Source organism: Thalassophryne amazonica, chromosome 4 (assembly GCF_902500255.1).
Source record: "Thalassophryne amazonica chromosome 4, fThaAma1.1, whole genome shotgun sequence".
Classification (NCBI taxonomy): domain Eukaryota; kingdom Metazoa; phylum Chordata; class Actinopteri; order Batrachoidiformes; family Batrachoididae; genus Thalassophryne; species Thalassophryne amazonica.
In genome coordinates, this window is record NC_047106.1 from 23,384,884 (window position 1) to 23,410,241 (window position 25,358).

At 41.5% G+C, this 25,358-nt stretch overlaps 1 protein-coding gene across 1 annotated transcript in view; it reads left to right on the forward strand.

Moving 5' to 3' along the window:
- Positions 1-15,007, forward strand: part of LOC117508882 (rho GTPase-activating protein 35-like) — a 28,067-nt gene extending 13,060 nt beyond the window's left edge. The window contains exons 2-5 of the mRNA XM_034168724.1: positions 2,786-2,866; positions 5,516-5,647; positions 9,316-9,421; positions 14,824-15,007. Coding sequence (XP_034024615.1) covers positions 2,836-2,866; positions 5,516-5,647; positions 9,316-9,421; positions 14,824-15,007 — 453 coding nt within the window. The 5' untranslated portion in view covers positions 2,786-2,835. The remainder of the gene's footprint in view (positions 1-2,785; positions 2,867-5,515; positions 5,648-9,315; positions 9,422-14,823) is intronic.
- The last annotated feature ends 10,351 nt before the right edge of the window (positions 15,008-25,358 follow it).

The following is a 25,358-nucleotide window of genomic DNA, read 5'->3' on the forward strand; positions in this document are numbered from 1 at the left end:
ATCATCTACAGTATCTAAGTATTCAGACAGATTTTGCAAGTTCTCCCACTTAGAAATCATGGAGGGGTCTGAAATTTTCATCTTAGGTGCATGTCCACTGTGAGGGACATAATCCAAAAAAAAAAAAAAAATCTGGAAATCACAATGTATTTTTTTATAACTTATTTGCATGTTACTGCTGCAAATAAGTATTTCAACACCTGCCAATCAGCAGAAATTCTGGCACTCAAAGACCTGTTAGTCCGCCTCTAAAATGTCCACCTCACTCCACTTATTATTCCAAATTAGAAGCAAATATTTGAGGTCGTTAGCTGCATAAAGACACCTGTCCACACCACACAATCAGTAAGACTCCAACTACTAACATGGCTAAGACCAAAGAGCTGTCCAAAGACACCAGAGACAAAATTGTAGACCTCCACAAGGCTGGAAAGGGCTACGGGCAATTGCCAAGCAGATTGGTGAAAAAAGATCAACTGTTGGAGCAATTATTAGAAAATGGAAGAAGCTAAACATGACTGTCAATCTCGGACTGGGGCTCCATGCAAGATCCCACCTCGTGGCATATCAATGATCCTAAGAAAGGTGAGGAATCAGCCTAGAACTGCACGGGAGGAGCTGGTCAATGACCTGAAGAGAACTGGCACCACTGTTTCCAAGGTTACTGTGGGTAATACACTAAGACGTCATGGTTATAATCATGCATGGCACGGAAGGTTCCCCTGCTTAAATCAGCACACGTCCAGGCCCATCTTAAGTTTGCCCATGACCATTTGGATGATCCAGAGGAGTCATGGGAGGAAGTTATGTGGTCAGATGAGACCAAAGTAGAACTTTTTGGTCTTAATTCCACTCACTGTGTTTGGAGGAAGAAGAATGCTGAGTACATCCCAAAAACACCGTCCCTACTGTGAAGCATGGGGGTGGAAGCATCATGCTTGGGGGTGTTTTTCTGCACATGGGACAGGACGACTCTACTGTATTAAGGAGAGGATGACCGGGGCCATGTATTGCGAGATTTTGGGGAACAACCTCCTTCCCTCAGTTAGAGCATTGAAGATGGGTCATGGATGGGTCTTCCAACATGACAGTGACCCGAAGCACACAGCCAGGATAGCCAAGGAGTGGCTCCGTAAGAAGCATCAAGGTTCTGGAGTGGCCTAGCCAGTCTCCAGACCTAAACCCAATAGAAAATCTTTGGAGGGAGCTCAAACTCTGTGTTTCTCAGCGACAGCCCAGTAACCTGGCTGATCTAGAGAAGATCTGTGTGGAGAAGTGGACCAAAATTCCCTGCTGCAGTGTGTGCAAACCTGGTGAGAAACTACAGGAAACGTTTGACCTCTGTAATTGCAAACAAAGGCTACTGTACCAAATATTAACAATGATTTTCACAGGTGTTCAAATACTTATTTGCAACAGTAACTTACAAATAAATTATTTAAAAAAATCATTGTGATTTCTAGATTTTTTTTTTTTTTTGATTATGTCTCCACAGTGGACATGCACCTAAGATGAAAATTTCAGACCCCTCCATGATTTCTAAGTGGGAGAACGTTTTTTTCTTTTTTTTTCTTTTTTTTTGATTATGTCTCTCACAGTGGACATGCACCTAAGATGAAATTTCATAGAAATAAGGGGTTTATTGAATATTATTTAGAAATAATAAAAGAAAAGAAAATAGAGGGCAACCAAACATTTACAAATCAAATTTGTCAATAAAAGAAACTACTTTTAAAATGTTATTGGATTCAATCAATAATAGAGATTTATTATTAAGTTTAAACTCATTTCTCCAATGAGTAATGTTTGGTTTTGTCTTGAAAAAAAAAAAAGACATTTGTTGTAATGTTGCTTAGTATACTTGACACAGTAAGCCCAACATTCTTATCAAGATACCAACTATACACATACACACACGCATGAGTATATGATGGAAATTACATTTACTGACTTCATGGTCAGGTTGTTCTTTTTTCTTGATCCTGTTATAGATCAAATTAAAACATGACATCTATGAACAGCTCTGTACTTGTCACTCACCGCCCAACACATCTGTTTATGCTGTAATATTTTTAGCCACTGTGCAACATCTGTCGAGTGTTTTAAACATATTTCACACATTTCTCACGTGTTAAACAAGTGGCTGCAAAGAGATAAGGTGCCGATATAACACTCCTGTGCTCTTCGTATGGTCAGACACCCATTTGTTACCCAAATTTTCACCCCTGTGCTCTTCGTAAGGTCAGACACCCATTTGTTACCCAAATTTTCACCAAGATATATGATAATTGGTTTGTTAATTTGCAGGTAGTGCTCCCATTGTGTAATTAGCATAGTCAAAAGAGCATCTTTGTAGCAGAGCTGATGCAGTGCTCTTTATAGATGTTTCAGAGTGTACATACAGTGCACTGCTGAAGTACCCAATCAAACTGGAGGTTACATAAGAAAGAAAAAGCACATCTATTCTAATTTCACACTCATTATAATGTCTATGGACCTCAGGTAACGTCAGCTTGTCACAGTTTAGAATACCTGGATGTGTGCTTCATAAGTTTAATAAATACTGCTAATGTGCTTATTTGAAAAGGGACACATTGAGATGGGATTACCTCAGCCTGCAGCATAACTACATTTTCAGTGTTTTAAAGATGATTTACACATCCTGTCTTGATAATTCAAAGGATTCAATGAGATGAATTCAGCTACTATCAGCACCTGTCACCTTGTAAACTAGTAGAAAGAACACTGAGCAAAGAACACTCCTCTTTCTCCTGTTCTCCCTCAGCAGGTTTGACCACAGAGGGCATCTACCGAGTCAGTGGAAACAAAGCGGAGATGGAAAGCATGCAGCGGCAATTTGACCAAGGTGCGTTACCTCTCACAGATGGCACTTAAAAGACCTTGAGTACATGTTTGTCTGCCTCCACCTACACAGCATATAAACCAGTGGCCGTTAATTCTACTATCCGAACTGGTCTTAACAGCCTTCAGACCGTGTAGTTACCACCTCAGCCTTCTGCCCGCTTTTGTATATTTGCAGTGTGAGTTTGGTGCAAGTAGTTAATTACCTCCAGATTGGTTTGGGTAATGAAGCATGTTGCTGGCTAGAGGAAGACAGCCAATGTGTCAGCGCCTGATTGAAGTTGAATTTGATCAAGGTAATCAGAGCTGAGGCCCTTTGCTGTAACTTTGAGTCTGAGATAGATGGGACAAAACAATTACAGGTACAACTGCAGCACAAGTGCCTGAAGTCTCACTGAAAATTACACTCTGACTGTCTGCAGATACAAATAATCCATGTTAGAATGAAGCAGCATCAGAAGTGCTGCACTTCTGAAGCTTTTAGAATGGATGTAAACTACATGGGGGAATTCAGCTGAATTTCTTTTGACAAAATTTACGTGAGCACAAAGAACCAAACCACTCTGAATCCTTTTAGTTACATGCGATGTCTCATCACTGAGACCCTAAGTGCGTGACACACTCTAAAGACAATGGCAGGTGCCACTCTGATTGGTTATTACATTTGGACTACAACACGCCCATGCTTAATGGGAAAACCCCTTTGCACCCAGCACCTGGACTTGCACCGATATTTCCCACCACATAAATCAGTGTGCGCTTGGACACGCCCTAAATGGCTTTACGCCCACAGCTCGGCTTCATTTTGCAGTTGATGTCAAGATTGGGCCCTAATGCATATCGTAGTTTATCAGAGAGGGCACGGTGGGTTGGGTGCTTCCAAAGGGTGGGTGTGGGAGAGGGATGGAACACAAGTAGTTTGGGAATCACTGGAACAGAGAGATAGTGCTTTTTGGCAGCAGCATATCTAAAGCTGCTAATAAAACATTGGAGCTTTTAGTCTTTTCTTTAAGGCCATAACTTATCCAGCCAGAATTTACATTTCTTGGTGAACACTGAGGAGACGACGACCCATTTCAGACTTTGGGCCATGCTGAAGTGGCAAAACCAGCCGACACTCATTGACACAGCATACAGATAGATACAATCAATCAATCAATCAATTTTTTTATATAGCACCAAATCACAACAAACAGTTGCCCCAAGGCGCTTAGAGAACGTAAAACTGTAAGAGTGAATTTAAGTAGCCAAAGAGGGAAAAAAGGCTGACGTTGTAGCAGAAGCTGATGTCCTTCACCAGAATAAACTCTGTTTTTCCCACTCTGGCTCCACATAGCTGATGTTGCATTTTTGACAGTTGCCAAAAAATGTAAGAAATGACAAAGCTGTCAGTTTAACCTCGAATTTATATACCTTATGGTTTCAGTGTGAACAGAAACCAGACTTGAACTAAAAGGCAATCAGGCATTTTTTTTTCCAGTCTGAGCCAGTGAGCCAAATATTATTCTGCATAGTTTATTATACTTGTTACAATGTGAAAATGTCACAAACTTTCATTATTTACAGAGCGCGCACTTGTGCACCAAACATTCCTGCTGATCATTGTGTCACAGTATTGAGTTTTAGTTTTGGCTTCAACACATAGTAGATAATTTAGGAGACATTCAGTGAAGCATTCTTTTGTGTTCTGATACTGTGTTTGGAAACAAAAACAACCAGCTGTGTTGCTGAACAAACCATCAGACTGAGGTCAACGGCATATTGGCAGTTCTGTTGTTGCAGTTTAAAGCTGGAAGGTTTATAATTCTGGAGACCGGATATTGATGTGTTTGCTGATTTCTTAAGATATGATTTGAAAAAGAGCTGCCTGATACTGACCAAATAAAATAAAAAAAACCTATGGATACTGAAGGGATAATAAATCACATTCCTCAATACGCTATTCAGTAAAGTGGGCGGTCCACAGAGGATCTTGGTGACATGATCAATGCTCAATTTTTAATTTGCCTGAGATGCACACATTTGGGATGTCCTGGTTCAAATTTGCAAAAATGCTGATTTTTTTTTTTTTTTTTTTTTTTAGGTTATCATGGTCAAAATCATTAATAGTGGTCAGTAAAGTGGGCGGTCCATAGAGAAGATTTGTGAAATATGATCATGCTCAAATTGAACTTATCCTAGATGCACTCATTTGGGTTATCTAAATCCAATGTAACAAAAAAAACTGTGATAAAGTTTGTCCAGTTTGTGATGGGCAGATGAATCAATACATTGTTGAGTAAAGTGCATGAGGCTGAAATCCAGTCATGTTAAAATCAAACTCTCAGCAATGCACTCATTTAGACCTCTCAGATGTCTTGAAAACCTAGTGTTTATATTCTGTTTCATTATTGTTGACACAAGAAAGTGGTGACTGGTGCACAGATGCACTGACAGAGTGTATTGCCACATCCTTGTTTTGGACTTAGAGCATTACCAGAGTTGATATCTACATAGGTTATTAGAAAACTGACATGTGACCTTTTGTTCTCTTAACAAAGCTGCTTCTTCAGTCTAAAGTAAAATGATGCTTTAGGCCCAGTTAGAACCTGTCGATGGCTGTACTTAATGTCCTTTCAGATTCTAATGCTTTCTCTAAATGTTTGTTTACCAGACCACAACTTGGACCTTGTGGAGAAAGATTTTGCCATCAACACAGTAGCAGGAGCCATGAAGGCCTTCTTCTCGGAGCTACCTGACCCTCTGGTGCCCTACAGCATGCAGGGAGAACTGGTGGAGGCCTTCAGTAAGTCCTGAGGGTGTGGATGGCGGTGGGAGGGTGTGAGCAGACACGGGGACGTTAGGGTGTCGATGCAGGGTGTTCTCAAAAAACCTCGGGTGTACTGGATTTTGCCTTAATTCCTTTTTCCTTCATTGTCAGTTTTCTTAAGCTAACAAGCGAAACTCTTGCAGTCCAAATCCATCCACAGGGAGAATTGGATTTGCCACTTGAGGAGTTGGCGAATGAAAAGGAAAGAGGGTGGAGGAAAGAATATTTAAGACTTGAGGAAGCAGAATGCCGGCGTAATCGCACATGATGGAGGGATGCGGGAGAAGCTGGATGAAGTCATGAGAAAACAGTCATATGTGAGATAAACGAGGCTGCTCCTCTGCTCTCCATCACCTCCACTTCGCTTTGTGTTTTGTAATCTGCCGGAATGGAGATTTAAAGCATAACTCAGTGGATCATCGCGCCAGAGATTTACGCTGAGGCCGGAAGGCTGCTGTCACTCACTGAGCTGTGTGTGTGTTTGGGCACGTTGTGTGTTTTTAAAGGTCCTGGCGAGAGCTTTCAGCCGTGACAGAGACCTGATAAAGCTGCTGCAGCCTGTGGCGTAGCCAAGGAGTGAAAAATAAAGCAATTGGAGCTAGAGACACAGCCACACCTTTTTAAAGTCCTTTTTTTTTTAAGAGAAGAGCAAATAGAGGTTGGAAATTTGAGACATTTTAGTTTTCGACTCTTTGGCAGACACACAGAAAAAAAGTAGGATGGATTTTTTTTCTTTTTTTTTAAATTGTTCTCTTGACATTATTTCAGTAAGATTGAGGATGTTTATTATGTCACCAAATAATTTTTTTACTTATTTAACAAATGTTGATTAGAATGTTGGATGTGTGTATGGCCTGGATACAAAGGGTGGAGCCAGAACATTTGTTTACTGAAGCCCTGCTCTCACTTTCATGGATATGCAAACTGGTGGGTGAAGATCACAGTTGCCCACAAATGTGATCCAGAGCGCAGTTTGAACATGTCAGACTTAAACCCTGTGATGTGTGCAAAACGACAGCAGCACCTCTAATATAACTTCACTGGGGGGTTAAATTATTTTTATTCTTTTATGTATTTTATTATTCATTAATTTTCTTCCACTTGTCCGAGTTGCAGCAGCAGTGGACCAGACAGCTCATCCCGCACTTCCCTGTCCTCTGCCAACTCCTGATCCTGAGGCATTCCCAAGACAGCTGGGAAATATAATCCATCAAGCATGTCCTGGGTATTCCGTGTCCTGGGTATTCCCCGGGGCCTTCTCCCAGTCAGATGTGCCTGAAAGACCTCCCTAGGGAGACAATGAAGAACAGCGTCTCCACTCCAAATCCCTCCTGGATAGTTGAGCTTCTCACTCTTATGTATTTTATGCTTCTTATATTTTCTTTTTATAAGTTACCTTGACTTAACAGAACCTTGGCACTCCAGAAAACTTCCTTGGAATGTCATGTCATGCACCACAATGTTACAGCCTACACGGAAATGTTAGGGATTCCCAAAGTATGTCAAAATCCCCAACATGAAAAGTGCATTTTTAAAGTTGTGAAAATCCCATTACAATGAAATAAAAGCACAGCGCAGTGATGGAATATCCTGGTTCATCACAGACATGCTCCAAGATCCTCTTAAGGTTTTTCAAGGATGGGCGAAGTTTCAAATTATGACCTTTCCATGATGCATGTAGATGAAGGCCATTCAGAGCTGCCTCTGCCTGGTATGTGCTCTCATCCAGAACATGGTGCAACTACAGGCAAACGTGGTGTATACTCTTATCAGCTTTTGTTTTGGGGTAATTATTTCCATGCTTGGTTGCATGCAAACAGGCCACCTCAAGCTGAACATGAAGGATTCCAACCAAACGTCCGAAAGTTTTGAACATGCTCAAAATAAGCACAACTTTAACCGAAACTAAACTCTGGTAAGATATGCTGAGCAGCATACTGACCTCCCCTGGAACTGTACACTTACAGTGCTGAGGTGTTACTCAAGGGAGGCTCTGTGCTGAACTCGGCCAGCTGTAAAACCTGCTCAACAGTTAATAATTATGTCATTTACGGATCGTGATCACCACCAGAGATGGTCAAGGAGCATTATGACTGCATTGAACATTTGTATAAATGTAAATGCGTTCCCAGTCTGCATACTACAGCAACATGGTCACCTTCTCTACCCTTTCTCCAACTTTATGGCTGAATGCAAGTGTGTTATCCTTCTGGATAACACAGACTGCAGTGTTCTTCAAATAAAATCAAAGGTTAGCCAGTGCTAGTCTGTGTCCCCACTCCAGATCGTCCTCTGGGAGGTTGTAGTGAAACTGGTCACAGTTGCATAAACCAGCCTTCTTCTCTGCTTTCATGTTTGATATTCCACATGTTGACGGCTTCTTCTTCATCTGCTTTGAAATGCAAGAAAACACAGTAGCACAGCTTGGCAGATGGCTACCACATTAATTTGTTGTTGTTTTGGACCCATGCACACCAGAGGAGGTGTAACATGAGTTTGACAGAATGGTTGGATCTCGATCAGATTTCAGTGCGATGACATTTCTAAATCCTGTATGTTATTCACATTACTTCTTCTACTGATGAGAGGAGCAAGACATTGCTCTACAAACTGACAAACAACAGCAACAAAAACTGGACAATAATGCAAAACTGTGTGTTTTAGTATTTGAGAATTTGGGTCTTTCCATGACATCTGGTTGCGGACAACTGAATGAAGTGTGTGTGTGTGTGGTTGATCTTTGTAAAGCACTTTATGCATCTGCCTTCGCACTAGAAGCATTCTGTAGAAATGCAGTCCATTCACCATTTAGACGTGTTTGTATGATTTCATTTTGGTTGAAACGCCACGTAAAAACTCTTCCTTTATGGGGAATATTTGCCAAAATGGATAGAAAAAAAGATTGCCCCACCCCAGTTGCAAACTGTGCTGTTTTGATCCTTGGCTGCGGTCTGCACTCTGAGTTTCCTGCTGGATGAGTTCAGGTATCCTGAAGTTGATCGGTGATGACTGATGGACAGCCGCACTGACTGAAGCTGCAAGATTTGAGGTTCGGCCCTCAAATCTGTTTTTGATCCAAACTGACCTCATTGTGGATTGAGAGTACGCACTCACGTTTTCTGATTGTAAATCTTGTTTGTGATGTGGAGACATCTGCTGTTCTCACTGCTGGCTGCACGTGCGCACACACACACACACACACACACACACACACACACACAGGATGGACTGTGTTAGCTGGTGATGTCAGATTATCTGACTCACTCCTCGCAGCTATGGTGTTTAACACACCCTGTATATATGTGTGTGTGTGTGTGTGGTGTGTGTGTGTCTCTGGAATCGATTGGACTTCAGAATGGGCCTGCGTTGTTTCCTCTGGAATCTGTGTGCTTTGTGAGCCGTACTTTAAAGCCAGTGAATTGTACACGTGCATTTCTGCTTCACTGTGACATGTGAAACTTGTACTGTTGTAGGATGAAATCAGTGTGTCCCGAGTCCAATCTCTTTGGCTACACCCTCCGGTCTCTCCTCCATTCTACTCCCTCCCTCCGTCACTCCTCCCTGTCTGCGCTCCCTCGTCTTCTCTATCAGGCGCTTTTCCTCCCTCCTCTAACCTGCCCTTCTCTCTCTCTGCCACCATCCAGAGATCAACGATCGGGAGCAGCGCTTCCAGGCCATGAAGGACGTTCTACGCCACTTCCCCAAGGAGAATTACGAGGTCTTCAAATACGTCATCAGCCACTTGAACAAGTGAGTGAGTGACAGGGTCGCAGACGACCTCTCACACATTGGGTCACACTGTCAAGTGACATCATTGGAAGGAAAACACAGTGACAAGATCAGGATTGCACTGAGGCTGTCGTCGTCTAACTGGATGTGACTCTTTTTATTTTTTGTTACTTGCACATGGTTGTTACTGTGTTTTAATTACTCACTGTCAACTTACATATTACTGTTTTTTGTTTTTTTTTGTCAGGTTTAGCTGTTGATACATAAAAAAAAAATTTTAATTGGCAATGTGTTGGCACGTGTGAGAAAATTACCCGTGGGCACTTTTTAGTCTATTTTTAAGACAAAACATCAACTGGTTGTTTACACAAACGAACATTAAAACAGCTCTTCATGTCTTAAAAAAAATGACATGATGGAAATGAAATGAAAGGCAACAGAGAGCTGATGCAAACGCTGCACATGCTGCACACCAGAATATAAATCTACATCTGTCTGTAATGGTGTTTTTGACTATGTATGACTTCATTCTATGACTTTTGTGTGACTTCATTATGAAGTCATTCATACCAGTCAATCACAGCTACTTTGCTGATCTATATGTGCCATACTTGCTCTGGGCGTTCCGCCTGAAATTTTGCCTGAAGGGGTGGACAGATGCATAAGCATGGCCAATATTACATCTACTCCTCTACATATTTCAATAAAATGTCTGATTTCATCACAAGTAAAAAAATAAATCACAAATAACTTACATGTTTGGTGCCAGATCTGTTGTGCACAACTCTCGTACTGCAAACGCTCATACAAATAAATTATTTTAAAAAATCCTACATTGTGATTTCCGGATTTTTTTTTTTTTTTCTCTCACAGTGGACATGCACCTACGATGGAAATTTCAGACCCCTCCATGATTTCTAAGTGGGAGAACTTGCAAAATCGCAGGGTGTTCAAATGCTTATTTTCCTCACACCCACACACACACACCGCACTCAGGGTCGCCACAGGAAATCCAAGGTGGATCTGCATGTTGAATTGGCACAGCTGTGTGAAATGTGGCAGGGGTGGTGTGTGTGTGTGTGTGTATATATATATATATATATATATATATATATATATATATACACTCAACAAAAATATAAATGCAACACTTTTGGTTTTGCTCCCATTTTGTATGAGATGAACTCAAAGATCTAAAACTTTTTCCACATACACAATATCACCATTTCCCTCAAATATTGTTCATAAACCAGTCTAAATCTGTGATAGTGAGCACTTCTCCTTTGCTGAGATAATCCATCCCACCTCACAGGTGTACCATATCAAGATGCTGATTAGACACCATGATTAGTGCACAGGTGTGCCTTAGACTGTCCACAGTAAAAAGGCCACTCTGAAAGGTGCAGTTTTGTTTTATTGGGGGGGATACCAGTCAGTATCTGGTGTGACCACCATTTGCCTCATGCAGTGCAACACATCTCCTTCGCATAGAGTTGATCAGGTTGTCAATTGTGGCCTGTGGAATGTTGGTCCACTCCTCTTCAATGGCTGTGCGAAGTTGCTGGATATTGGCAGGAACTGGTACACGCTGTCGTATACGCCGGCCCAGAGCATCCCAAACATGCTCAATGGGTGACATGTCCGGTGAGTATGCCGGCCATGCAAGAACAGGGACATTTTCACCTTCCAAGAATTGTGTACAGATCCTTGCAACATGGGGCTGTGCATTATCCTGCTCAACATGAGGTGATGTTCTTGGATGTATCGCACAGCAATGGCCTCAGGATCTCATCACGGTATCTCTGTGCTTTCAAAATGCCATCAATAAAATGCACCTGTGTTCTTCGTCCATAACAAACGCCTGCCCATATCATAACCCCACCGCCACCATGGGCCACTCGATCCACAACATTGACATCAGAAAACCGCTCATCCATATGATGCCACACACGCTGTCTGCCATCTGCCCTGGACAGTGTGAACCGGGATTCATCCGTGAAGAGAACACCTCTCCAACGTGCCAAACGCCAGCGAATGTGAGCATTTGCCCACTCAAGTCGGTTACAACGACGAACTGGAGTCAGGTCGAGACCCTGATGAGGACGACGAGCATGCAGATGAGCTTCCCTGAGATGGTTTCTGACAGTTTGTGCAGAAATTCTTTGGTTATGCAAACCGATTGTTTCAGCAGCTGTCCGAGTGGCTGGTCTCAGACGATCTTGGAGGTGAACATGCTGGATGTGGAGGTCCTGGGCTGGTGTGGTTACACGTGGTCTGCGGTTGTGAGGCTGGTTGGATGTACTGCCAAATTCTCTGAAACGCCTTTGGAGACGGCTTATGGTAGAGAAATGAACATTCAATACACGAGCAACAGCTCTGGTTGACATTCCTGCTGTCAGCATGCCAATTGCACGCTCCCTCAAATCTTGCGACATCTGTGGCATTGTGCTGTGTGATAAAACTGCACCTTTCAGAGTGGCCTTTTATTGTTGACAGTCTAAGGCACACCTGTGCACTAATCATGGTGTCTAATCAGCATCTTGATATGGCACACCTGTGAGGTGGGATGGATTATCTCAGCAAAGGAGAAGTGCTCACTATCACAGATTTAGACTGGTTTGTGAACAATATTTGAGGGAAATGGTGATATTGTGTATGTGGAAAAAGTTTTAGATCTTTGAGTTCATCTCATACAAAATGTGAGCAAAACCAAAAGTGTTGCGTTTATATTTTGTTGAGTGTATGTCATATCCGTCTGTTATATGAAAATTCAGTAAGGTATGTCTTCTATAATACATTCCAATTGTAAGGTAGAACTCTACTAGTGTATACTAAGGTACATGTACAGTTGTTGACCAGTTTAATTAAAGTATATCATTGCAAAAAAGGTTTCCTACCACCAAATACATGGAATCAACTAGTTTGGCGTATGGCGATGTGGGGCAGAGGGGGTCATTTTGTGAGCTGGATCGCTTATCTCTAATTATGTTTTCCTGGAGGCTCAAATGTGGAAAAAAGTCTCAAGAAACACTATGCAATATTAATTTTTATTATTTAATTTTCATTAATTAGTCTTCTTCATTAGGGAGTCAGTCAATCATGCAACATTTCACTGCACTTCAGTTTTACTAGGCCAATTGTCACCAGTCTTAATATACACATTCTGCATAGTGACCCCAAGAAGCATATTGATTTGGTGGTCAAAATGTCAGTCATTGCAGTGTACTTTGTAAACGTCTTATGTACGGAATTACTTATTTTTTAAATTGTCGGCTTGTCACTAAACCTGGCATGTTGACCCCGACAAGCCTATTGACTTTGGGGTCAGAAGGTCAAAGTTAGTGGATCTTACTTTGTAAAAATATTGTGAGTGCAATAACTGATTTCCTAATTATTTGATTCTCACCTAACTTGGTGTGTGCGTTAACTATGGTGACCCTGAGAATCCTGTTGATTTTAGAGTCTAAGGTCAAAACTGATTTTGACCTTAGACTCTAAAATCCTGCTGTACTTTGTAAAAATCTTTGCAGGACAGTGTCACTTGTCAGCTGTAAGTTTATAAATGTTTGCCCAGGCCTCCGTGGGCGAGTGCAGACTATGTACGTGTTTGTACAAGAAAACGGATCAAATTTAGGCTCAAATCTCCCATGTGCCTTCTGGGAAATGTAGCTGTAATTTTGCCTATTCTTTCTAAGAAAATCTTTCTCTGTCTCCCTCTTCAAGGGAAGTGTGTAACTAGTGATGTAACAGACAAAAGTTGCATGATGCAGTTTTTCCATTCACAGCCTCATAAGGCTATAACTCCTTTAGAGATGTCTGAGTGTCTTGGTGGCTTCCCTCACTAGTCTTGTTCCTTCAAATTCACTTTATATATATATTTTTATTTTTTATATGCCTACTCCAGACAGATGTTTCATATAGTACCAGTGATCCTTGTAGTTTGTCCAGTTACTTATGGCATTTGGTCATGATTCCTAAATGGTTAATTTGGTATTTTTGCTAAATCTTTTGAATTAAAGTTGAAAGTCTACACTACAAGCACAATTTGATTGCTTCACTTCAGCTGCCTTGTGTTGATGAACAATAATAAAACTATCAAAAATTACATCACTGTTCAAATATTTATGGGCCTGACTGTCACTTGTTTGAGTGAGTGGTGCTCAACATCTGTGAGTGTGTGATACTTTGTTATGATCCTTTAGTAACAGAAATACACTTGGGTGGGGGAACCCAACACCTGTTTGGGTGTGTGTTGGAATAATTACTTGTTCTGCAGCTCTGAGTTTCCATATATCAGAAAGTTTCCAGTAACGGGTTGCATAATAAGCATAAAACATGAATATGTAATTTCCCACTGCAAGAGAGAGAGTTGTCAGTTAAAATTATACCATATATCTTGGGTCTGCAATGATTTTGTAATAATGCAGAGAAAGTAATGGATGCATGATGGAGAACAAGTACAAAAGCAGTGGGAGCTAAAACATTCCAGAGGAATAAGACAAAAAAAACCCAAAAAATAGGTATTATTCTAAAAACAAGTGAAATAATATGTTTCTCCAAATACCACGACACCAGCTTGGTGGAAGTCTGAGCAGTTTATTTCGGCTGTCTGTCTGAAACACCTTTACACAACATATAAACAACTTAAATATCACAGATATTTAATGGGAAGACCATTGCAGGTCACAGCAAACTCATTTGTGCCTAAACTAAATTCATTCATGGGTTTAAGATTCAAAAGGGCGTCCAAAATGGCCGCCAATAGACCCTTATCATTAAAATACATAGTAGGAACAAACAATGGACTTAATGATGACAGAAATCATTGGTGTTTAAGTGAAAAAATCCCTATTTTTGCGGCCATCTTGGATAACTGGCTTGAGGCCAGTTGTTATTTTTGGGAACATTCTGATTGTGTTTTGGGGTCATATAAGGAACCTAAAAAAGTTGGTTTGGTTTAGTCCTGGGGGTGGATGTAGCTCCCCTAGTACTTGTCCTGATCACTGGATTTACGTAGCTTGTTTTCAGGTATCAGAGCCTGTGTTCTGCCAACTGAACTGCCGCCATCATTGGAAACAAATCAAGGTCCTGAAATTAAATTTAGAAGACGATGCTGTGCTCATACACTTTATGCCTAAACATTGCATCCCCTCTGCAAAACTTTTGGAAGTGGTTATTATTTTTGTTTATTTATTTTTTGTGTGATTAGGTTTAGGGTTGATGAACAAAGACAAAACTACTAAAAGTTGCATCACTGTTAAAATATTTATGGGCCTGACTGTCACCTCTGACTGTTGTTTATCTCCATGTGATTTGGTGGTTCGCAGGAAGCCATCAAACTCTCCGCTGCAGGTCATTTTGTGCTCATCTTGGTGTTCTGAGACCAACAAATTTGACTTGTTTGTGTCTTTGTGTTTGTGCAGAGTCAGCCAGCACAACAGGGTCAACCTGATGACCAGTGAGAACTTGTCCATATGTTTCTGGCCCACGCTGATGAGACCGGACTTCACTACCATGGACGCCCTGACCGCCGCCCGCACCTACCAGACAATCATTGACAGTTTCATCCAACAGTACGGCTACTTCTCCTCAACCAGCGCTTGTTGACGGCCTCCCCGGATCCCCCACCACGACGCTCACTGAGGAACCTCGGCTTACTCCTGTATGGCTGGAGGCTACTCATCTTTGCCAACTCCGTCCCCGACTCCTTACGTCCTCCCTGTGACTCCTCCTGTCATTCCGCACTATGGTCCCCCGGTCCACCATCACCCCCACCACCTCATCAGCATCACTCCCCAACACACTCCCCACCTCCGACTCCCAGTCCCCGATCCCAGCCCTGCTGCCACCCTCCCTGCACCCCCATCAACCCCCCACAGAACAACACATGCTGTGAACCAGGGATCAAGGGAAAGGGAGTTTTAAAAAAAAAATACAAAAATGACACGACAAACAAAATGAAGATAGTCAGTTTAAGGTTTGAGGGAAAAATGACTGTATAGTTTGGGAAGGAGGGTGAAAAAGGTGGATTGAAGCAAGAACAGGAGGTCAGAATAAGATGGAGAAGACAGAGATGCAGTATGTACAGGGAGAAACGTACACGTTTGGGAGAGGAGACTTTGAGCCTCCGCCGATTTTAGGAAAAACCTGACAAACACAAGTCGTACAGAGGAAGGGATGAAGAGCTGGGCGGGGCTGTTGTTCTCTCTCCGTCTCACCTTATCACTTGCTTGTCATCCTCGCACCACTAGGACGCCCTCCTCGCCTTACACACATGAAGACAGAGATGTTGGACTGCTGAAGGGACTTGAACCTCAAATGTATATTATTACAGCGGGAATGTGAACAGGTGGACCTCCTCTCCTCAGCCGCCACACGTGCTTGGAGATTTGGTGGCTGGCGGCACATTTTGCAAACCTCCAAACCTACCGCAGGGACCACGCAGGGAAGTTCGCGTGTCTCAAATGCAAAAAAAAAAAAAAAGTTTGCGTCACCGCGTCATTTATAGAGGACGCACGCATTCCAACCTGTCAAACCTGCAGCTGCACACGTGCATGTCAGTTCAGCTTCAGTTGGGCAGTTACGCCAAGCACATAAAAAAGAGAAAAAGAATCTCAACCAACTGGATCTGCTGGGCAACAACAGATTGGAGCAAAGGATTCTGGGTGCTTTCACACACCCATGGCATTCTGGGACAGCTCCTCCCATCCTCCTTTTTTGTGTACTTGTACCTCATTCCTGGTTGTTGTCGCAGAATGTCAGAACACAGCTTGGGAAAAAAAGAATGTTTTTTTTTTATTATTATTAATTCTCCATCCAGAAACCGTTTTAATTATTCATCATAAAATCTCATACAGAAAAAACCCTGCTTATGTTGGCAAATGAGTGAGATTCATCCGTTCATCCCAGCTTAGGTGGACGTGTGTTTTTTTTATAATAGGTTGCGTGGTGGGAATGGTTTCTTCTTCTGTGTTGGGTCTTTGGAGGTGCGGCGGGTTTACGCTGCAGGTTTTGTCGCCGGGATCTTTGTTGAAAAGCACTTTTCTGAGCACTTTGCAGATTGAAGCTGCTGTCACACGACAGCCGCACTTCACTTTTCCTCTCAGTCCTCCCTGCTTATTACTCTCTCACTTAGTCTGAGAGCGCGATACTGACATCTAGAGGAACAAATGGTTACTCCACTCACAGCCTCGCTGCTGCCTGGGCCGAGCACAGTTTTCCTGCTGTGGTTTTGTAGCTTCACGTTCTCTTATCGGTGCAGTTAAAGATCAATTTTCTGCACGTGTCGGGCAAAATGAGCTCAAGAGCTCACGAAGTGCCGAGTGTAAATAAAGGAGCAACAACACGAGGTTTAAATCTGCTCTAGATCAATTGAGATTGCCCTGTGGATCTATAGATGCAGTCTGGTAGGCACAAAGCATTGTGGTTACATCGCTGTTGATTAGATTGTGCAGTGAATAAAATCGCCTCTTTGTCTGCCGCCGAGGAAGCCAAAAGACGCCGTCCATTTAAGGATCGAGGCGAGGAAATGAAGAGTTTGTCCAAAATCACTTCCTATTTGCATTCCAGTCCTCAGTTTAAAAAACGAATATTGTACAAAAATGCCAACAATGAAACTAAAAATTCTGGCCATTGCATGAATGTTGCTTTTTTTTTCCCCACAATGCAAAGCTTGGATTTGGCTTGGGGATGTTTAAATAAAGGTTATGTGACACAGCACCTGAGCTTATGTGCAAATTAGTAATGTGTTAGAAACCTGAGTGTTTATTAAAAATTAAGGCAACAATGTCAGTGACTTAACAGGGCTTTCAGGCGCGGTCTGGTAGTGGTGCAGCGAAGTAATACAAGATGCGCTCAGAGCACATACTTTAGCCACACCAACATATGCATCATATGCATACAGCGCATGCTTTAGCCAGTTTCGCGCGCACGCATTGGGCGCATACCTCAGCCAGACTGACATGCACTCGGAAGAGAGCATACTTTAGTCTGTTATTTTCTGCAGGAACCTCTGGAAAACAAAAGATCACTAGAATTCTTTCCTTCCCATCTTTGTATTATTGAGATTAAGCAAATGCATATTTTGCAACATTAAAAAAAAATGGATGAAGAAGGAAACAGGGATTTGGCATGGGGGGGGAACCTTGAGTCAGTTAAAACTTTGCTCCACAGTTACTTGCTTCAGAAACCATTTCTGCAAAATGTTATATCCTGTAAACCAGCAAACACATGACCTCTGCTGGTTGGTAGAGGTAATTACACAATACTGTGCAAAAAGGAAAAATCTAGCAAAGCTTCTGCAAGAAAAATGAAAAGCTTGTAAATATCAGTTTCCAATAAAGAGTGCAACACTTTAAAGACACAAGATCACGTTTTACCTTTTAAAATGAAATTCTTTTGGCCAAATCTTTCCATCTCTCACATTCATTATTTAACGATGATTATCTCTTGCTTGTTGTCTTTGTGGAGTCATGAATTGGGCTTCAAATGTTTAAAAATAATAATAAAATAGGTTTTTACTAATCTGCAGAGATCTGCTTTGAAATAAAATGGACCGTTTTCTCATCACAGACTTTTTTTAAACATCTGAAAATTTCCAATTATGTTCTTATTGATGAACATGGAAAAAAAAAAACATATAAACATGAGGGTGCTAAACACTTTGTTTTTTTTTTTAAATTCCCTCCAGTGATAAATAACAGGAACAAAGATGGCAGTTGACTATATTTTATTGAATCAGTTCTGCTTATCGGTTCCACTCTGTAATGAGTCCTGATCAGTTTTCTCAGTAGAAAAATTGATTGCCTGCAGATGTTTTTCAGCATATTTTCCTTGTTGTTGGTGTTTAAAGTCAGGCTAATATCAGATGTGATTTAAAGCTCTTTACAAATGTTTGAAGGCGTCCAGAAACAGTTGGAATGATTCGGCCGTCAGTGTGGAAAAACTAGTTTATCCCCCCCCCAAAAAAACATAAAATAGGGTCCATTCTCACATTTGAGTAGCTGAAACATAAAAGAAATGATTGTGATAATTAAAGATGATTTTTCTTTTGATCATGTAAACCAGAACAGTGTCACATTTCGCCGGAAGCCAACCCGTAGTTCCCCTGTGTTGTCTCTTAGTCCACCATGTCCCCATCGGTCTCTGTCCAAGAGACCCAGAACAGTCAGTCCATTCATTAGTCTGCTCGGCTGGAGAGGAGCATCACCGAATTCCTGCACCAGGCCTGCTGTTACCGTAGAAACCACTGAGGAGGATTGTTTAGCCCTGATCGATGCAGCTGAGGCGGCGTGTGTGTGTGTGTGTGCACGTGTGAGCTTGTGCATGTTAACGTTCGACGAGGTCACAGAAGTGCAAACCTGCAGGATCCTCATTTTTGCATTTGAGCATCGGCACAATCCAAACAAACAGGAAGAAGAAGGAATGCCATTGTGTGTGGGATTGTTACCCCACTGTGTGGCTGAGCACGCCGGGCAGTGAGCGGGTGAACGGGCTCATTATTTGGCAGAGGGGTGAAGAACGGAGGAGTGACCACTGGTACTGTGGTGTTCCGAAATCCATGTGTATATCAATGTGTTAATACTCAGCCAAAGACTGTGCAAAAAAGAAATTAAAAAAAGGCTGGAGGCAGCGATCAGAAGCAAAGTGATGGAACAAGAGAATTAAAATGTGATTACTGCATTACCTTTTGCTTTCCAACAACGGTAACAGAAGTCTAAGTTAAAATGGCAAACAAGCAAAACTATATTCAGATGGATGTTTTTTTAAGGGGTCTTACTCTTTGCCCTTTATTCAGTGGTGATAGAAAAAACAGTTCTTTTTATGTTTTATTTCAATAATGTTTGTTTTTTTTAAACAGCTTCTTTGTGAACAATGGAGAGAGTGGCCCATTATAGTGCATGATTTCTTCCTAACTGAGGAAGAGGTGGGGCTTCACCACTCTCACTATTTAAGAGATGTTTAAAAAAAAAATGAAGTTGTACTGGAGAGGTAAATGAAAATGTCAAAAAAAATGCAATGAAGTACTGTAAAAGATAAACAAAAAACATTTGCTGCGTATGGTAATTTGTTGCAGTGGGCACGGTGAATACAGCAAGGCCTTATGTGATCTGTATCATAATTAATAAATCAAATCTTGCAAAACGTCTGCTTCCTGTGTCTTTGTCGCACACGGCGACCTGCTGCAATGGAATCCAGAACGTCCTCCAGAAATGGATTGCGCTTCTATTGCACTTTTCCCTCGGAAGCAGGTGTATAAAGTGCTTTACAATCATGCCTCACATACACACACTGATGTGTGCTGCCATGCACAGGCTCAGGTGCACACTGGGAGTAACTTGGGGAGGAATATGAGTAACACTATATTTTAATATGTAGAAATGCACGTAAGAAGGGTTGGTGGGTGTCAAAGTGTCAAACTTCTTTGCCTCTGCGCCCATTTGTATATGATGCGGCCCCACATGGCACCCTTCGAGGTAAAATGTCACCGAGAGGCTTCCAGGCTATCTGCAGAAAACCCCCAGGGTTTGGAACACACTGGTGTGGGACCATAAACCCCAGACGGGGGGACGATGAATCCGCCTGCCTTCCTGAAAGTATGAGAAGGGCTGAACATGCAGTTTGAGGGTGAGGCAACGACTGAGATCCCTGTGCGGACGATGTGGAGGCCTCACTGCCATTTCGCCGTGCCCTCCTCTGACCTTTTCATTGAGTCAAACCAAAGGAAATCCATGACCGTGACCTTTGTGGTGCATCTCTCCATTCTGGCACAGGAATAAACAGAGCAGCTGATTGGGATTGAAAAGGGCAGACCGGCGTGCACACAGGACACACGACCCTTGAACTCTAACCTTTTAAAAGAGTCATGAGGGAGAGTGTTGTGGGCTTTGATTGGAAGTCAAATACAGGGATCGTTAACGTGATGGGATTTTTTTATTTTTTAAACTGCAGTGTTGAGTTTAGATGATGCTCTATTTGCAAAATGAAGCTTTTACTCATTTCTTATTTTGGAAGAGCAGTGCTCGTGTGTGTGTGTGTGTGTGTGTGTGTGTGTGTGTGTGTGTGTGTGTGTGTGTGTGTGTGTGTGTCCATAGCGATTAACTTTCTTGTTAAGTTCTTATCTACTGTTCACTGCTGTATATAACAAATGCCAATAAATATAACAATAAGAGAAAGAGGAAGGATTTTCCTGTTTACATTTGATTATCACTTTGTCCAGTTTAATATTTTGGTGAATCCAATTAAATATAATGTGGGGGGTGAGCTTGCGTCCCATCACAAATGCTGAGGGTGGAAAAAAATTGTTGGACTGATTTAGTAAAGTACTTCAATTAGAAACACATTTAAATTGAGCTAAATTAACAAGACCATAACTTTATGTAACTTGATCTTTTTTTTTCTTTTTTTTTTTTTTGGATAAACATAATTCGAGTGTTATCAGTTGAAGCAAATTTAAGTTTTCTTTTTTCCAGTTTAAAATTTTAAGTTTACTGAACCTAAGGAGACATGTTGAATCATTTGTAAGTTACCTCAACTTGTTTTCTCAACTTCAGTCAAATTAAAATTTTCTGGCAGCCTAGAGACAAATGTTTTTAAGTAAAAATAAATAATGTTTAAGGCACTTTGATTTGTTTGCTTCAAACACTGTACAAATAAAATGATTTATTTGGAGTGGGGTTGCAGCTAATGATTATTTTCATAATTGATTAATCAATAACAATTTCTCAGTTAGTTGTTTAGTTCATAAACTGTTAAAAAAAGAAAAGAAAAATGTCAATCAATGTTATCCAAAGCTGAAATTGATGCCTTCAAATGACTTATTTTGTCCTCAGCCCAAATATAGTAAGTTTACTTGCAGGTAGGAGTAAATAGCTAGTAAAATAAACCAGGAAACATGATTATTCATTTTCCCTTCATTGTTTAGAAAATTTTAAAATGTTGACTCAGTCATCTTGAATCAGTTATGTCAGTGTAAAATGTCAAGGTGTGTTGGTGAAAACTTGACAATGTTTGCATGAGGTAACTCAGTCAAAGCAACAAGAGACAACTGGATAAAATCAAGTAATACTTCTTACATTGTTGACAGAGGTATACACGTGCTGCTCTATTTGACCTTCCAGTATTTTTCAGATTCTACTGACCATTGATCAGCTAAATCAGGTCAGGTTGTCGCTCCTGATTAGTTGAGCAGACTTAATTTATCTGATTGGTTGAGGTTTGACCAGTAAGAGATGTAAAGTTGTAGTAGAAATATGATTGTAAAATGACCTATACATACCGGTCCTGGGTGCTTCTTTATAAATACTTCATCACAAACAAGATTAGAAGGTGTCCTTCAAAAAGCATTCATCAGTCTGAGCTCTGCCAATCACAACGTGATGAGACTTACGCAAGACATGAACACAAACTCATCTTTCTGCTGTGAATATGCAAATAATAATAATAATTTGCCATTCTTCTTACACCAGTACATTCTGACATATTTGTAATTTCATCATGTAGTACTGTAAGCAACAGGTTGATCATTGTCTCAAGGTTCGTGAATTGGAGCAATATTTCCACCTAGTGGGCATTTACCATTAATGCAGGCGCAATAGAATTTCCACAAGAGTTCCAATTGATCATATTTTAACACTGTTTTATTATGGGGAAAATGCAGTGTTTGATTACTTCAACCCCCCAACCCCCCCAAAAAAGGGTGACAAATAGTTTATTCATAACATTATTCATAAAAGTGAAAATAAATAAATAAATGGCAGTCGGTCTTTTGGCCTAGCACAACTATTCCTATTGGATCAGTCTTTTTATGCTGTTCTACAGCAGGTTTTATACCCAGTTTTATTATTTTATCAGTGATTTTAGCTGTGTTGCATTCATCTGTTGTCTCTGTTACTTTGCGTTGTTCTGCAGCACTTTTACCGAAGAAACATTTTCATACGGAGACAAAGTATATTTGGTTTGATTCTTCCTTAATTATGTCAGTTATTTGTTTTAGTACAAACAAAATGAAGAGCAAAACTTTTAATTTTTGCCTAACATGGATCTTCTGTTATATCGATTTGTTTTGCATAGACTACATGTAATTTTGTGATTTATTATTATTATTATTATTATCATCATAGAATGTTATTAGGACTGCTTTGCACTTCCAGGGGCCAGCCGCTAGGGGTCCCCCTTGCCCCGCAGAGCTGCTGCGTCGGCTTGTGTGTCGCACGCGCGCACCTCATTGATCGGCTCGGATTTGGATTTCGGAGGCGAGTTTTTTTTCCGCTTAATCCCGATTTGAAGACGTTCCCATTGATGTGGAACATCACTTTTCCTCTCACAGTTGGAAGTTGGAGAAAGAAACAGGTTTGACTAAACTCCAGAGATCGCGCGGAGGAAGGCGGAGCGGAATAAAGACCATTAAAAAGGGAGCGAGAGCGAGAAGTTAATTTGAAGTCGTTGTTGCTAGGCGCTTCCGCTCCGGAGGCGTGAGGTGGTTTTAAAGTAAGAAGCGGAGCAGAAAGTTGTGAGGAGGAGGAGGAGGAGGTGTGATGGGGAGTCGAGGCACGTAGCTCCGCTCAGCCGTGTCTTTGTGGGCCCGCAGCTCGCAGCTGTGGCGGTTATTGAATTCAGATCGGCTCCGTCTCTCTCCGCCCGCTACAGGTGGAAATGCTCTTATCAATACGGACTGTCCGAGCCGGACTGCGGGCCGATCCGTCTCCCCCCCTGCACCTCCTTCTCCTCCCCGAGGAGGCTATTGATTAATGTCTGGGTCACAGTGGTATTTCCATATTGATACCTCGATTGATGACGGCGCTCCATGACCGAGTCCGTATTGACCCGGTGAAAAGTGATAAGTTTCCAACACTTTGACGAATTTATGCATCCGTGGGCGGGATGAGGGTTTAGGATTCAAATCTGTCTCCGTCTCTGAGAGGGCCAGGGACTGGGATTATGACATAGGGGAACAAAATGCCAAAAAGAGGATGAAATTCCTATACCCCTCCCGGAAAGTCACGTGGTCTACCGAGTAAGCAGGTGCTGCCAGCTGTACGAGTGGCTCACATCGAGTGAAGGCGTTTTAAAAGATTTTAATCGTGAATCAACATTGATTAATACAATTTGACAATGAATCTTTTTTTTTTTTTTTTGCTGTGTCTCAATTCAGGGGCTGCATCCTTCGAAGGCTGCATTTGTAGACTGCGTACGTCACAGTGGGGAAACTATTCTGGATGCGTCTTCAATGCAGCTGATGAATACAGCCTTCTTTCCCACAAAACAAAGGGTACAGCAGGTGTATCCAAACAATCCCAAGAGACATTGCACGATTTATTTATTTATTTGTCTTTAAAGACAAAACAGTCTTTCGGCTGTTCCCGTTCGTTCATGCTCTCCACAGTGGGTCCAGCACAGATCCGCTATGGGAAATGGCACAAGTTTCACACTGGATGCCCTTCCTGACACTGCTCCAGTGTTATCTGGAAAAAACACACTCCCTGACTTCGGTTTTCCAAAAAGGTCTCTCATCCAAGTACTAACCAGGACCCACTCTGCTTACAGGGCTATTCCACAGGGCGCAGTTCTACTACAATTGCCCACAATCCAAAAAAGTGCTAAAACAGGATGAAACAGCTTAATCCCCCCCATAGCAACTGAAGGATATCCTCCTCTACCCTTGCACCTTTGAACAGACATGATCGTACTGTTCAACTTTGAACAAAAATTGCAACAAATGTGGCAAACTGCAACAAATGTGGCAATGTGCCGTCTTTCAAACTCTGTGAAATGCGCCTGTCAGCATCCTGCCTTATATATGCTGCCATAATCGGGAAGCGTTGTAGTAACTACATGGTCCTACGTGCCTCATTGGCCTGATTCATGGGTGTTAATGGAGACAAATGGGGGAGGACCTCTTGCCATTTGCAGGTTAAAACTGCACTGATATGAATTTAACAGAGAAGAATTTGGTCACTATGGCATGGTAGAGTTCATCAGGGATGCTTCGCCTTGAAATTATTACCCCGATGGAGCACAATCAAGCGAATTTCAAGCTGTAATTACTAGGTTGAAAAAAGTTCAAACATGATTGAAGCTCTTAAGACTGCAAATACCCAGATGTTACTGTGCACTATCAACAATTTCGAGAATTGAGATCAAATGTTTAAACTTTTCTTAAACTTGATCCCGATTTTAAATATGGTGCCGATGATAGGCGTAACTACTACGTATACCAAGTGTGTTCAAGAGTGACAAAAATGATTCAAGAAGTTACTATAATGCTTTAAAATGCACCCGATTTGCTATTCGGATTAAAGAAGAAATAACGGCCCCATTATGTAGCTGCTGAGGTCTGACGGGTTCAGGCTTATACACTGCAGACTGACTGCTAATACAGAATGGTTAGTAAATTAAAAAAAAGACTATTTCTGGCTCCATATCTATAATGCAAATGAGTAATGTTTATAAGTAAAGTCTAAATAAGTACTGAAAAAAGATTACAAACTACAGGGTACACCAACTACACTAACTTGTCGCATGCAGCTGTCATTGCTAGGCGACATGATGTAAGAGCAAGAAAAGATAATGAAGCAATCATAAAATACTACATCTACTGGACTCTCATTTCAGAATGGTTGGTTTGGCCTCTGTTGTCTTTGAAGGCCAGATCTTCATAGAAGGTAGGATGCGAAGGATGCAGTCCTCGAACTGGGACACAGTCCATGTTACAGTTGATCATCGTCACAGTCACGTTAGCTAGGTTCACAAAGAGGAAAGCAAACAGTTCGTAAGCATTGAAGCATTTTTCAAGATTGTATACATGACTCAAGGTGGAATAACACCTTTAAATCCCAAAAAATCAAATACTTTGAGTTACAGTTCGTCATTTCAATCACGTTACTTACCTAGCAACCTTGTGCCACAAGCTTTACAAAGAGTAATACATTTAGCTCTCGAGCATCGAGTGCAAGCATTT